Source organism: Paroedura picta, chromosome 6 (assembly GCF_049243985.1).
Source record: "Paroedura picta isolate Pp20150507F chromosome 6, Ppicta_v3.0, whole genome shotgun sequence".
Lineage (NCBI taxonomy): Eukaryota > Metazoa > Chordata > Lepidosauria > Squamata > Gekkonidae > Paroedura > Paroedura picta.
The window spans coordinates 35,493,973-35,509,511 of NC_135374.1; the positions used below are offsets into that span (position 1 = coordinate 35,493,973).

Consider the following 15,539-nt stretch of genomic DNA (forward strand, 5'->3'; position numbering starts at 1 on the left):
CTTCATAGGGCTTCATAGAACCTATCTTCATACTCAGCCAATGAGATCAAGAAACATTTTAACAAAGCCAGATAGATACCAAGAGAAAACCTGTTGGAAGACAGGCCCAAAGATACAATAACAGAACACCAGTAGTGGTAACATATAGCTTAGAACTCAAAAGAGTTCAGCACATAATCAGTGACTTATAATCTCTACTGGATAATGACAGTTCTCTTTCCCAATTACTGGCGGGCAAACCTTTTATTACACACAATCAACCTCCCAATCTCAAGCAACTTCTCACCCACAACAACATAACATCTAATTTGAAGATGGCCACTGGTACCAGAGCTTGCAACAAACCCAGATGTCAATTTTGCTGCCACATACACTCCAATGACACAATCACTGAACCTAACAAACATCACCTATACCATCAGAGGCTTAGTCATATGCTTATCTTCTAATATTGTATATTCCATCAGTGCCCCACTGTTCTCTACATAGGGCAAATACGTCAAACCCTTTGCCAAAGAATTAATGGACAGAAGTTTGACATCAAAAATCACAGGACTAAAAACCTGTAGGTGAACACAACCTTACAGGGACCTCAAAGTAGATGTTTTATTGCAAATGAACTTCAAGAACAGACTAGGAAGGAAGATTGCAGAAATGCAAGTTATTATAACTCTCAAAACGATGGAATACTCAGGACTCGACAAGTACATTGGTTTCTTATCTCACTATGTATGCTAACCTCATTCAACGCTTATATCCACACTAGGGGCCAAGCCCGTTGCATTCAGGAATACAAAGGGTACTAGATTTGAGTGGGGAGATTTCTGCGGATAGCCTCTCCCTCCCCCCAGGACCTGGGAAGGCTGCAGGCTGGAGGCCCCCAGCAAGGGAACTCAATGGCAGGGGCAGGTCTCATGCAGCAGGGATCTGCAGCCTCTGAGCCTTGGAAGGAAGTGGAAGGAGGAGGGGGTGGTCAGGGTGGTGGGATGAAAGGCAATTGGCTGGCTGCTGGACAGACAGGCAAGCCGATTGGAGGAGGAGGACAGCCATCCTAAGTGGGTGTTAAGTGTTGAGTGGTACTGAAGCCATGAGACATGGTCCTCCTCCAAGGCGTTAGCAGATTCCTTACAATCCCCTCTTCTTTTAATTTTATTTGGGACAATGTGACTTTAATGTGATATAAGTAGTATGAATTGTAATTCAGAATCTAACTCTGGTCTCATCCAGGTAGGGAGACAGCAGGGAGTGATAGCAGGGGCTGACAGTGATCCATTGTGGACTTTGCTCAAGACCCCAAATTCACTTAGACTTCCCCTACAGAGGCAAAACAAAGCTTCACTAGCGCTTTCTGAAATTTCCTAAAATCTAACTCCGAATTTGCTATAATCCTAGTGAATTAGCATTCTATGGTTATGGAAAAACCACATCAAGGCATTTGGATAGTTATGAATGCTATTGTGGCTGGTCAATTACAGTGAGTTGTTGTTGGTTGAGTTTTGTGAGGGGAAATGCCCACATAGGTGAGCTACTGGGATAAAGTGTGTAATGCTGTAGTGATGACTAATGCATACTTGTGGTTTCCATTTTGTGGAAAAGGACTCTTTCTCTCCCTCTCTTATTAGAATTAGAATTGACTCTGTGGTCTTAAGTAGAACTCTAATATCCTTAACCTCCATCTGCACCAGGGGGAATATTAATGACACTGACCTTTCTTATTGGTTTGTCACAATGATTAATGAAATAATACATATGAAGTACTTGGAACAATTATTATTACCCAAACTCCCTCCTCCCCTTTACATTCCTTAGCTGTTTTGCTCAAGTAGGAACCTGCAAATTCACCACAAATATTCAGAAAAAACTTGATGTCAACTTATGTGAAAATTCTAAAAAATGAAACAAATTGCAATTTGTCATGCGTATATTTTTCATCCATCATATTGTATAGCAATTCATTAATATGTACATTATTATGAGTTATGTGGATCATTTAGAGTCATTTTCATAAGTTTATGAAAAGAGCCAGTTTGGTGTAGTAGTTAGGAGTGCGGACTTCTAATCTGGCATGCCAGGTTCGATTCTGCGCTCTCCCTCATGCAACCAGCTGGGTGACCTTGGGCTCGCCACAGCACTGATAAAACCGTTCTGACCGAGCAGTGATATCAGCGCTCTCTCAGCCTCACCCACCCCACAGGGTGTCTGTTGTGGGGAGAGGAATGGGAAGGCGACTGTAAGCCACTTTGAGCCTCCTTTGGGTAGGGAAAAGTGACATATAAGAACCAACTCTTCTTCTTCTTCTTCTTCTTCTTCTTCTTCTTCTTCTTCTTCTTCTTCTTCTTCTTCTTCTTTATTTTGGTGCCAAAGAATGCATGGAGGGGTATATTATTTTTCCCCCATTGGGATAGCATCTCTTTCTATAAAGGGCAGCAAGAGGGTTAGCAGTGACCAACAGATAAGCCAGGTGATTCAGTCAACTCAAGGATAAGCAAGATTCTTTATTTGTAATGTCTTCAGTCTACTTCTCCTTCAATTGACCACCACCTTGCTTGGAATGTTCCCCATCCACTGCTATCACAGGGGCTTGCTGATTTAAAAGACCAGTCACCAAATCCTCACTAAGCCTTTCAAGCCTTAATTATTCCAGGATGCTAGCTTGCCTCCTAACCTGTCCAATCGTCGATGTCTGCTTTTGAAAAGGGATAGAGACATCATAATTTCACCCTTCCAAAAGGTGGGACTCTCATTTTTGATTGCATGGAGATCAGGGCCCGCAGGTGTAACTTTGATCATGCTCATTTATATCCAAAATGAACAGGGCTAAGAGACAGATAGCGAAGCACTTTTCATACTAATACCTTAATCATAAATATACTCAACCTGACCCAAATTTCTAACATCCTCTTGCAGATTTTTTTTCCCTGTGCAAACTTAGAAATAAGGAACATATTATTCCCAGGAGAGCAATTTACGTCATCATTTTGAGTTTAATGTTCATAAAAAGTGAATACTCTTTGTTTATGTGAGATAAATTGCATAGATTTTTAAGGGGGGAAATGTTTTTGTGAATAGGTAAGATCCCCCAAAATCAGCCCTCTGTAGGCAGTCAATAAAATGTAGAGTTTCCCCACCACCACCATCATTTTTTGAGAGCAATCAGCTGATTTCATTATGCCATAAAGACAAAGAGTGCCAAGCTATCCTGGGCAGAGTCTGCACTTACTTTGTTTATTCCATTGTCAATCCTGTTGAATTCAGATCGCTTTGAACTCGAGTCTTCCTCTCCCCCCCCCCCCATTGAAGCAGGAAAGTATTCTGCACGTGGTTAGGGAGGCTCAGAAGAGGGGGGGGAGGCAAATGGAGACTCTTTCTTTGTTTTCTTGAAGGGGGGAGATGATCCAAGAAGTCAGAGGAGGGAGGAAAAAAATCCTTTCTTTTCTTGAAGTGGGGGGTATAAGAGGATCGAAGAAAAAAAATCCAAGACCAACAGAAGTTGAGAGAAATTAGGGGCTTCTCCTTTAAGGCAGGCCTATCACATGACCACCTGTGGCCAATCATGGGTTCCCTACCACAGAGGAGAGCCCAGATTCAAAACAATGCGATTTTATAATATATTCAGGATTAAAAACACTCTAAGATATTGCACAATAAAGGTAGGGTCACTCCGGATCAATCCTTCTTGCTGCAGAAGGAAAATTTAAATCGGCCAAAATCCAAATGGAAATCACATTCTGTGTAGAGGGCAGGGACTGAATCGACCTGGGGTTGGAATAAAAGCTCCGTGCAGTTTGCACCCTGCTTAACACCAGTGCTTTCATTCACAAAAACAATAAAAACTGCCCTGCTAGAATACCTTCCTGTAGCAATCTCCTTTCCGCATATATTTCATGTATCAGCTTCTTTGAGCCTCTCTTGACATCTGCACTTCCACACGGCACACTGAGCAAGATGACTGAGGTGAACAGCAGGAAGTCTTGCTCCAGAATCATAAAAGAGGGAGGTCATGGGTTTTCAAGCATATCTCCTGCAAAGCAGTCTTTGAATTGTAACTGGAAGTATTCTGTTGTAAGATTGAACAAAAGCCTGAATTGAGACTTACACAATGGGAATTGACATGAAGCCTTGGATGGGTCAGGAACCAGAGCTTGTCTGTGTAACTTTATAGCTATCAATATTCATTTCAGTAGTAGTTAAATATTGAGGGGCAAACAAAATGATGCAGGAACTTTCACACATAGGTGTTGTGTTTTGTAACAATCTATTTCTGCAGTCTTATGCTTTTCTGTTACATGTAGCTGTGACCTATAGACTATATAGCCTGTAAAATTATGAGTTCTGATTGTTATTCCATAAATTATCTCTCTACAATTTAAAATCTTTAAAACTGTTGACTGAAGCTTCAGCTCCACTAGCATCATGGTGGGGGCATAGCAGCACGTATTCCATGCATGGAGAAATCCCCTGTTTGGTTTCCTATCATCTCTAGTCAGAATTATCTAGGGCTAGGAAATGTCATTTTGGAAGAACTTAGATAGTCACTATTATACAATACGAATAGACAATGCATACCTAGTTGGACCCGCAGTTTAACTCAAAATAAACCTGTTTTGTATGTTATTTTGTGTCATCTCAAGTATGATCAGGTAGCATACTGAACACATGACACAAAACTGTAATTTTGAAGCATACTTTTACAAGATGAAATTGATTTTTTTATAGACTAGTCTAAAAACAACTGACTCAATCACAGTTTAAAGAACTTATTACAGTCATAGATATTACAGGGTCCACCACTTCAATCTCAATTTTGCCTCAATTGTGCTGGTTTAAGCCCCAGTCCTGGGTGACAGATTACCACTGGAGTAGCCTGGCCATTTGTAGCAGACCTGGGTGTAAACTGCACAGAGCTTTTATTCCAACCCCAGATCGATTCAGTCCCTGCCCTCTACACAGAATGCGATTTCCGTTTGGATTTGGGGCGATTTTAATTTTCTTTGTGCAGCAAGAAGGATTGATCCGGAGTGACCCTACCTTTATTGTAGGATATCTCAGACTGCTGCTAATCCTGAATATATTCAGAAAATCGCATTGTTTTGAATCTGGGCTCTCCTCCGTGGTAGAGGACCTGTGATTGGCTACAGGTGGTCATGTGACAAGCCTGCCTCAAAGGAGAAGCCCCTAATTTCTCTCAACTTCTGTCGGCCTTGGATTTTTTTGTGCCTTCTTCGTTCCCCCCCCCCCCCTTCAAGAAAAGAAAGGATTTTTTTCCTCCCTCCTCTGACTTCTTGGATCCTCTCCCCCCCCTTCAAGAAAACAAAGAAAGAGTCTCCATTTGCCTCCCCCCCTCTTCTGAGCCTCCCTAATCACGTGCAGAAGACTTTCCTGTTTCAATGGGGAGGGGGGGGAAGAGGAAGATCCAAGTTCAAAGCGATCTGAATTCAACAGGATTGACAATGGAATAAAAAAAGTAAGTGCAGACTCTGCCCTGGTCAGAAGAGAAGCATTGTCAGGGAGGGAACAAAGTCAGAAGCTAGGAGTTCAAGCAGACTTAAAAGGGCCTTCTAATAGTCAAAGTCCAAGAGGACCAGTCCGGGGTCAAGAGTTTCAGTAATCACACAAGACAGAAGAGAGGTGTGCTAGTGATGCCACAAGCAAATTGCTTCCTTGCCTGTTTGTCATCCTAGCAGCCCTTAAATAATTATTTCCCCTGATGCTAGCCCTCATCCTAAAATGGCTCATCCTTTTCCAGCAGCCAGCAATGGCCCAATAGCATTGTGCCTTTTAATCTGCAGCTCACTTTGAAAACACTGCCTGTGTTGTTTGTCTGAGATGAGCTTCCAGCCTGACAATCTTAGCTGGTCTTGGGCTGGAAGAATGGAGTTGCCAGGCTGAGGTACTCCTGCAGGCCCTTCCAGCTGGGAGTCCTGAGCAGCTTGCCCTCCTGTTGGGGTTCAGCCTGTACCAAGCTCATGCTGCTTTTTTTCTTCCTCAGAGAATACTCTACTGGTCTGAGGCTGGCCCATGACAATGGTTTTCATACTTGCGAATGCTGCCTAGAGCTTACAAGAAAGAAAGGATTATGGAATACGATATGCAGCTATGATAAATAATACTATATTCCTATTTTCTAAATAATGTAACCACCAGTTGTTGTTGTTTTTTTTTGGGGGGGGGGACTGGCTTACAACTATCATGATAGCCATACTTATATGGAAGTGATGGGATAGAACTGATGACATTTTAAATTACGCAATATAACCATAATCTAACAAAGTCCAGTGGGAAATTCTGACGGGCATATCCACTGACACATTGAAAGAGTAAAATATTTAACTCATCCCTGAAAACCCCCAAAATAATCTGTATTGTGAAAGACAACTTTTTACCTGGGGTTAATTCTACCACACAACTTTTGCATTAACATTTAGCTTACTTGCAGTCTCAAAAGTGTACAGGGAGAGGAGGCATTTAGAAAGTTATTGCAGTTTATCTTTGCTTAGGCTATAAGTGTGCCTTCAATCAGGTCCTGATATGAAAGTGAGCATCACATTCCTGAATTCTTCTGCAACTCAGATTATCGATCATCCCTCATCCTCTCCTCATGCCATTCTATCAACTGGCTGATGGACAGGAGGGTGTTAGTGTCTTCCTATAGACACATACCTATTCCTTCCACCACAAATCAATATGTCAGCAGTCACTATTGTCTCTGCAGTAGATAGGATGTGTGGAGGAAGTATTTTTGAGCATCTTTCGGAATGAATTCATAAATATCATGGACTTGTGAGCCTCATACTGAGCTTGGAACTGGACTAGGGTTGCTAGCTCTAGGTTGGAAAATACCTGGTGGCTTTGAGGGTGAAGCCAGGAGTTGGTGGGATTTGGGGCAGAGAGAGACCCTCAGTGGAGTATAATACTATTAAATACAAACTTCAAAGCAGCCATATTCTCCAGGGGAACTGATCTCTGTTGCCTAGAGATGAGCTATAACTGTAGAGAATCCCTATGGTCTGGAGATGAGGTATAAATGCAGAGGATCCCTTTAATCTGGAGATGAACTATAATTGTAGGGGGATCCCCAAGTCCCACCTGGGGACCAGCATCTCTAAACTGGAATGGAAACCTGTTTTCTAAAAGTTTTGCAGAGCACCATTGCTCAGTCAAGGATAATTTGAGACAAGTCAAGGAGGCTTTGCCCATTGCTAGTAATATTTATTTATAATATTTTGGACACCTTTCCAAAGTCTGGGTCAAGGTGGCTAACAGTTAAAGTCACATCACAATATTAAAGTCAAGCCATTGAACAAGAACAGCCTACAAACTATCCACAAAACAGAAGTGGGCCATTACAAAGATGGTAGGATGCACCTAATTAAAACCGTAAGTAAAAAGGTGTGTTTTGGACTGACACCTAAAAGAAAGTAAGGAAATTACCAAGAAAACCCAAAACATTCTTGAGGCTTCGAGAAACCCCAGAATTTGTGCAATCATGCAGAATGTGGTTGGGAAGCATAGCTATGTACACACTCATCTGGGTCCCTCCCCTTTCCACACCCTCTAGACCTTTCATTGGCCATTTTAGGAGAGGGGAGGTGGGTCGACATGACCATATATGGTCATATCACCCAATATATGTTTAAAATTTTAAAATAAATTAATTAAAAAATAATAAAATTTCATTGCTGTCCAAAAACAACAACAACAGGGTCTCGTGAAACCCTGGTTGAGAGAGCCTGCTAAAGAGATATGATATTTCAGATACAAGGTGCCACTACAGAAAATGCTCTGTAGTCATCACCTACCTCACCTCTAAAGGTGGGGTAATGGATAGTGGGGCTTTAGAGATAGAACTTATCTGGTTGGCTGGATAGGTGGAGACAGTCCTTCACCTTCAGAAGATGATCATTTATCATGAGAGAACAAACCATAGTGTGACATGCCAGCAGTAAATTGTTGGGAAAGGGTGTCATTTGGCAAGACATGATCTGTGTCTTGTCACCTTTGGCCTGCTCACTGTTCCCCTGCAAGTGAAAGCCACTTCCTCCTCACTTGACTACTGGCTGTCATGGCTACTGGTGGTTGTGTCTTTTTGCTGCCATCCAGAACAGTGGATAGGTGGCAATGGTGATGAGAAGGAGGAGGAGAATCTTCCTGCTCTTTCACTACACTGCTGGCTGTCTCAGTGTGATTCCTCAATAGCAAACAGATGCCATCTGCTTCTCATTATTCTACCCCTCCTCCTTTCCTTCCTACATCAGTTGTTGGTAGTAGTCAGGCTTACTGTGACAGCAGCATGTGGCTATGAAGGGGGAAGCCCTGCAAAGGAAGGAATAGCAATGAGGAGGAAGAGTCAAACCAGAATGCTACAAGGTCAGGCTGTGGGTCCCTTGCTGGGAAATGTACCTGTTTCTCAGTCTCTGCCCTACATGTTCACTGACTGTACAGGGTGTGAGACCAGCTGAGAGCCAGCTAAGTGGAGTGGTTAGGAGTGCAGACTTCTGATCTGGCAAGCCGGGTTTTATTCCCTGCTCCTCCTTCCCATTTAGCCAGCTGGGTGACCTTGGGCTCGCCACGGCACTGATGAAGCTGTTCTGACCAAGCAGTAATATCAGGGCTCTCAGCCCCACTTACCTCACAGGGTGGCTGTTGAGGGGAGAGGAAAGGGAAGGCGAATGTCAGCCACTTTGGGACTGCTTTTGGTAGAGAAAGGTGGCATCTAAGGGCCATTTCGCACAGAGCTCAAAGTTGCTATTTGGTTGCTGTTAGCGAAATCGCTACTTCAACTAGCGAAATGTAACTAGCTGTGCCCGTAACGCACAGCTGCGGTTTTTGCGGAATTTAGCACTTTCACTTCTCGTCACTTTCGTAACCCACAGGCTTCCGGTTCTCCGTCTTTTCGCTACAAAGGAGGTCCCTTTTTAGCGCTTCTGGCCTCCCGTGCCCGTCAATCAAACTGCGGGCACACCTTTGACCTCGACCCTAAAGCCGGACTTGTCAGGGTTCCCTTTTTTTAAAAAAAACCCAGGAAAACCCGTAGCAACGCGTTATCGTCAAATCATTGGCGCCCTTGGAACGTGTTTTCTATTGTTTTCTATGAACCAGAGGTTGATGCATTGATATGTTTGATAGGTTAATCCCCGCCCACAGTACACACCCACAGGTTACCTGCTTATATGCACCTGGGCAGACACGCGGTCGGCCTCTCTTTGTTTGCGTAGCCTACTGCCCGCAGCACAGGTTAACGTTGAAATGGAGAGGATTATTGTTCAATTGTTGGCTCAGATGCTTGCGGTGGTCCAGCGTATCCGCACCACTGTGCAGCATAGGAGGGCTGCTTCAGAGGAATACCGAGAACGTATTGCCAGAGCGATGACCAGCAGCACAAGACGTTCTCTACGGGCAACCATGGCGGCAAAGAGGCACTGGCAAGCTCTGGCAGAGGTCCGGTTCCCCCCCCCCGGTTCTGGGCGGACGAAAGATCCTCTGACTGGTGGGAAAATTTTGTGTGGGCTCGCTGGGATGATGACCACTGGATTGCCAACTTTAGAATGTCTAGGGGGACATTTTTTGAACTCGTGGAGGCTCTACGTGGACGCATGGAGAGGCAAGTCACTGGCATGCGGCGCCCCGTGCCAGTGGAAAAAAGGGTGGCGGTCGCATTGTGGTACTTGGCCACCCCTCAGTACTTCCGGACAGTAGCCCAGCAATTCGGACTCGGAGTCACTACGGTTGGCGATATCCTTAAGGAGTTCTGCCTCGCCATGGAGGCGGAATTGTTCAGCAAAGTTGTGTGCCTCGGAGACCGGCTTGGAGCGGTGAGTGTCATTCTATCCCCTTTGCCCTTTAAATTTTTTTTCTTGTTTGACAGGTCAGCAACGAAGACGCGATACACCCCACGCTGACATGCCATGGCTTATATTCTTTTCTTTCCCTTATTCCAGAGTATGGACGGGTTTGCCAGGCTTGGATTCCCGCATTGTTTTGCGGCCGTCGATGGAAGCCACATCCCTATCCGTGCCCCCGGGGGAAGCATAAAGGAGTACGGGAACAGGAAGGACTTTTGTTCTGTTCTCCTGCAAGGAACTGTGGACTTCTCCGGCCGGTTTATCGATGCCGAGGTGGGGTGGAGTGGCAGGAGGCATGATGCCCTTGTTTTCAGGGAATCGAACCTCAGGAAAGCCATGGACGAAGGGGTGTTTGTTCCAGGAAACCCCACCGCCACCATTGAGGGCGTGCGTGTGCCGGCGTTGGTGCTCGGGGACGGAGCCTACCCATTACGACGCTGGCTCATGACTCCCTATAAGCGGCCAAGGACAGATGTGCAGAGCCACTACAACCTCAGTCACTCCCGGGCAAGGAATGTAGTGGAGCGTGCTTTTGGACGTTTGAAGTCCCGGTTCCGTTGCCTGATGTCCCGACTCCATGTGCATATAGACAATGTGACTCCGCTGATCATCGCGTGTGTCATTTTGCACAACATATGCGAGGACAAGGGACATAACATCCCCTTCCCTGTGGATGAACCTGATCCTGTAGTCCTTGAGGACACTCAAGACATCCCTGAAGCAAGGAGAAAAAGGATCTATGCTGAGGGGTGCAAGGTTCGGGACGCCATAGCCACCCACATCTACAGAAACAGGAGGCGTGTTTAATTGTTTATCCTACTCTGTTGTTGAATAAAGTTTTGTGTTCTTTGTTTAACCTTGTCTTGTGCGGTTTGTGTACTTTGCCAGCAAAAAAACGGGGATTCTCTGGTCCAAAAGCACTTTGACAGCCCTAAATGCTAACTCCCCACTGAAATTGACACACACAATACGGAAGCGCTGAACGGGGAAAGTTCGGGGAGGCGGGTAGCCAGGAAGTACTGGCGACCCCTGTCAAACCGGAGGATCAATCCACTTATGTTCCAAGGAATAATTTTATTGGTGGGCAGCTTTGATACATTTAAAATAGGGGTGGTCGATCGGAGCAACGCACGTTCGTTCCCTAACCGTCATTCCGAAGATGCCGAAGCCACGGAAGGGCTCCTTCTGGCAGCGCGCCGAGGCTGAGGCACTTCTGGAGCTGGTGCTCCAATCGAAAAGTGTTGGCCGCCTTATGGCCAGCACCCACTGCCACACCAAGGGTGCTTACCTGGTGTTGGCATCAAAGCTGAGGGAGAGGGGCTATGTCCGGACCTGGGAGCAGGTCCGGACAAAATTTAAGAGGGTTAAGCTGGACTTCCTCAACAGTCTGGAACAGTGGGGGGGGGGGGGTCCCGCAGCCAAGTGGGAGGACGGTCTTCCACGACCAGATGGTGAAAATATGGGAGAAGGCTGGGAAGCCCCCCCTGGAAATGAGGAGGCATATGGGTGAGTGCTGCCCTCGTTGTGTTTTGCCCTTAAACATGCATGGCATGACTAGCTGCCTCTTTCCCCTACTGTCCCCAATGAAATTCGAGAAAGTATTTAGATGCTGTCAACCCCCTCTGACTTAGCCCGCCAGTACTGTGTAGAACCACTTTGGTTATGCGCTTTGACTCTAACTGTGGTGTGTCCACCAGCTGTGTTTCATCTCTGGTTTGTGTGCTTTTACTTATGATTTCTCTTTTTCTTTGCCCAGCCACACAATCACCATCCAAGATGGCAAAAGCACCTGAGCGTGAGGAGGGGGAGGAAGAGGGACCTTCCACCTCAGGACAGGCTGCAGGTGAGAGTTTTATGTCTGTGAGGGAGACCCATGTGTGTGTACCCCCATGGAGCCATATGGGAGCCTGATGTGATGCTTCCATTTGAAGTGTGATCAAATTCTTTGTTTGATTTCTATAGCAGAAACTATGGAGGCAAGGCTGCGTGCCATGGAGGCCAGGGTGACTTCCTTGGAGGCAGAAGTGGCAGAGCTGAAAGTGGAGATTGAGCAGCAAAGGCAGCGGAGGGAGGCGGAAGAACGTAGGTTATGTTCCCCACTGCCCAACTCTTCTCACACAGTGGCTAAGGCCACTCAAAAGTGTATGCATGTAAACTAAAAAAATTGGAAAATATGTGTGGCACTAATGTGTACTTTTTCTCCCTCCCCACACAGTTAAGAAGAAGGAGGACGAAGACCTCTTCCGCCGCAAAGTTAGGGGGACCATGGGATGGTTGTGCAGGAGAGTGAGGGAGATGGAAGGGGCTGGGGAGGGGAGCAGTGGGACCTAAGTTTTGTTTTCTTTTTGTGTTTTGGGGTGGGGGGTGTTGGGGGGGTTCCCAGTTACTTTGCCCATTTTTCTATCCCTGTTAAATATTTGAATTTGCTAAAAAAAAGTTGGCTTTCTTGGAGGGTGGGGGTGGTGGTGGGGGGGTCCAAGTTACATTCCCTTGTTTTTTTCCCCTGTTGAACTGTTTCTGAAAATAAAATGTTATTGTGAATTTCCTGAAAAAGACTCCAGTGTGACTCCTTACACTCGCACACCTTTCACCCCAAACTCCTAAAACGCCTTTAACCTTTAAAACACCCTCCAACCTCCAACCCACACAACGGTGCCAGAATAGGCACAATCACTAGAGAGGGTACACAGAGACAGAGTCAAAAACATAAACTTTATTTAACAGACAACAGCAAACACAGATAACTAGACAAACTGGCCCAAACTAGGAGGGGGAGAACTTGTCCGCGGGTTTAACGACTCTCTTCCTGAGAACAGTCCTCCTTCTCGTTTGGGTCGCGGCATTCTGAGAGGGGGTGGGTGGGGTGGGTGCTGGAGGTGGTGGGGGGGGTGTGGGTGGGGGGGGACGTGCACTGTAATCTGAGGAGGGGTGGCCGCCTCCATAACCGCGACCGCCCTCTCCATCAGCCTCCTTATCATTCGAACCTCCTCCACGCTTTCGCGTAGTGAGTTGTTCGAGTCTCTAAGGATGGCACGGAATTTTTTGCCCTCCTGGGCCACGAGGGAGAGCATCGCCTGGTCTGCGGCAGCGGCACGCCTGGACTCCTCCTGGCAGTGCTCCAGGATCCTTTCTCCCACACTAGTCAGGACGGAGACGCGCCGCAGCCTGCCGCGTTCCCTGGCCAGCCTCTCCTCAGCTTGGAGAGCACCCCTGGGTGGTGAGCCAGCTGGCTCGTCGTCTTCTGAAAGGACCTCTGTTGGCAAAAAAAGAGAAACAGAACTGTTAGTAACATCGAGACAGTCAAAACCCACCCTGGTGCACATGGTGGCCTTTCTTGGTTACATATTGTTAAACCAAGACTCAGAACAATGCCAGGGGAGCACATGGTTATTGTTTGTTTGCCCATGGTGGCCTTTCTTGGTTACATGTTAAACCAAGACTCAGAACAACGCCAGGGGAGCAAAAAATGAAAAGGAAGCACACAGTTATTGCACACAGACATTGCCCTGCAGCCATGGCTCGAAAGGAACAGTTCATGCACGCTCACCATCTTGTATCTGTATACGCCTGCGCATGGCAGGAGGTCCAGCCACCCCACGCTCCTCCTCCTCCTGCGTCCCGGGTATGAAATCTGAAAAAAGGGAAAAAAGAACATGATTTAGGACCAAAGTGTGGCAAAGCAAGCTTCAAACCCTAAAGCAGCAACGTTGAGGGACTCTCTTCTGTCTCTTGGCAGTGCTGCTGCCCTGCACAAACAGAAAAGCACAAAGCAGTTAAACCCCCCCCCCCTTATTGCAACTGATACTTACCAACATTTGTGGACGCCCCAGAATCACTGTCCTCTGCCACCGCTGCAGGGGACTCGAGGACCACCGTCCCAGGCATCTGTGTCTCTGTGGACAAGAGCAGAAAATAGTGAAAAAGGAGCAAGCATACAACCTGAACCACACATCAAGGTCCCAAAGTAGTGGCTAAAGCACTGCAGAAGGCCTATGGCTGAGGCATGCAGCAAAACTGTTTGGGTTGTTGGTTAAACACAACCGTTTTAAAAAGCCACCCAAAGCAATCCACAAACATCCAAGCATAGCATGCGTTGCAACGAACACAAGGCATACAATAGTGAAAAAGGAGCAAGCATACAACCTGAACCACACATCAAGGTCCCAAAGTAGTGGCTAGAGCGCTGCAGAAGGCCTATGGCTGAGGCATGCTGCAAAACTGTTTGGGTTGTTGGTTAAACACAACCGTTTTAAAAAGCCACCCAAAGCAATCCACAAACATCCTAGCATATTATGCGTTGCAACGAACACACGAGAAAACGATGCCTAAACGTCAGAACACACATTTGCTCAAAATGAAATATAAAATAAAAAGAAAATTACTTACCGGAGGCAAGGGGCGTTTGCTCAGGAACCTCCTCTGGCTCCCCAGGAGCGATGGCCATCAGGTCCACCGTTACCAATTCCGCTGGTCGTTGCTGGACGGGGGGTGGAGGCCGAAAGCTGGACGAGGTGCCCTCGCCGGGATCCTCCTCAGCGGGTGGTTCCTCGACCGGGGCAGCCGGCTTCCGAACCACCTTAAGGCTCCTCCCGACGCGCTTCGGCCTGCCGGCTCCTTCCCCGTCGCCGTACAGCTGGCGCTGCTCCTCGAAGTAGGGGCAGGTCACCTTTTCGTTGCCGGAACCCTTATTATGGTTCACGGCACGCATGTACTCCGCCCTCATTGTTTTAGTTTTGGACCGGCATTCAAGGCCGGTCCTGTTGTGGCCCAGGGCACGCATCTTTATGGCCACTTGCTCGAAGACCTCCCTATTCCTGTGAGAGGACTGGAAGGCGTCCTGGATTTTCTCTTCCGAGAAAATCGCGATCAGGTCCCTGATCTCCGCGTCCCTCCAAGTTGGGCCACGGCCGGTTGCAGGGACGGACGAGGCTTGCGAAGAGGATTCCATGGTGCTTTCGCTAGTAGCTGAGCAAAATGGTGGTGCGAGGTGCAGGGTGCAACGGATCATATACCTTCCCGCACACAAAGACAAAGGGACTAGCCGGCTCCTGATTGGTAGAGGGCAGTAGGGGACACGCACATTGGCCACATTAGGTCACATGTCACGTTCAAAACTCCTTGCGCGGGAACAGGATCTGCTCCTAATGGCCAGATTAGCGCCTTTTGTTTGACTTCTCGCATGCGCTGATTCGTCCACACGCGGGAAGAGCAGTTTGAACATGCAGCGGGAGCCATTTTAGTGAAATGTCCGCCATTACAAAAACGCATGCCGGTGTAAAACCGAGAGCAATTGCAGCGGTACGCGACAGTTCCCCAATAATATTCACCAACCAAAGCATAAATCAATGACATGTAACTGGCGAACGTTCGTTGTCACGCTCAGCGGACAGTTTTTTAAAATGAACGGCGGACGGCGACTCCGCTTGCCGGAGGTCTAGCCGCCGATGGAAGGGGTGGTCCGCACCCAAGCACAACCACGCACCCGGAACCACACAAAGACCCACTACACATAAACCGCCCCTCATGAAATCACCTCGAATCATATCTATTGAACCCCAGTAATCTAAACAGGAGACTGCGAGCGGCGAACGTTCGTTGGCACGCTCAGAGGAAAGTTTTTTTAAATGATCCCCGTACGTTGACTCCGCTAGTACTGGCCGAAGGTAGACGGGGTTTTAAGCTTTGGGCAAATGTTTG

General features: G+C 46.9%; 1 protein-coding gene across 1 annotated transcript; it reads right to left on the reverse strand.

Moving 5' to 3' along the window:
• Positions 1-13,375: 13,375 nt before the first annotated feature.
• Positions 13,376-15,278, reverse strand: LOC143840816 (uncharacterized). Its single transcript, XM_077344290.1, has 3 exons — positions 14,229-15,278; positions 13,652-13,735; positions 13,376-13,473 (listed from the first exon to the last, which is right to left on the reverse strand). Exons 1-3 carry the CDS (start codon positions 14,848-14,850, stop codon positions 13,376-13,378), a joined length of 804 nt encoding a protein of 267 aa, XP_077200405.1. The 5' UTR covers positions 14,851-15,278.
• Between the last annotated feature and the right edge of the window lie 261 nt (positions 15,279-15,539).

Excerpts from the sequence above, each read along its gene's own strand:
- LOC143840816 (XM_077344290.1), bottom strand. The coding sequence starts at position 14,850 with ATGATCCGTTGCACCCTGCACCTCGCACCACCATTTTGCTCAGCTACT. Across the intron at positions 13,736-14,228 it reads GCAAACGCCCCTTGCCTCCG|AGACACAGATGCCTGGGACG; the intron begins GTAAGTAATTTT and ends TCTTGTCCACAG. Across the intron at positions 13,474-13,651 it reads TGGGGCGTCCACAAATGTTG|ATTTCATACCCGGGACGCAG; the intron begins GTAAGTATCAGT and ends CCCTTTTTTCAG.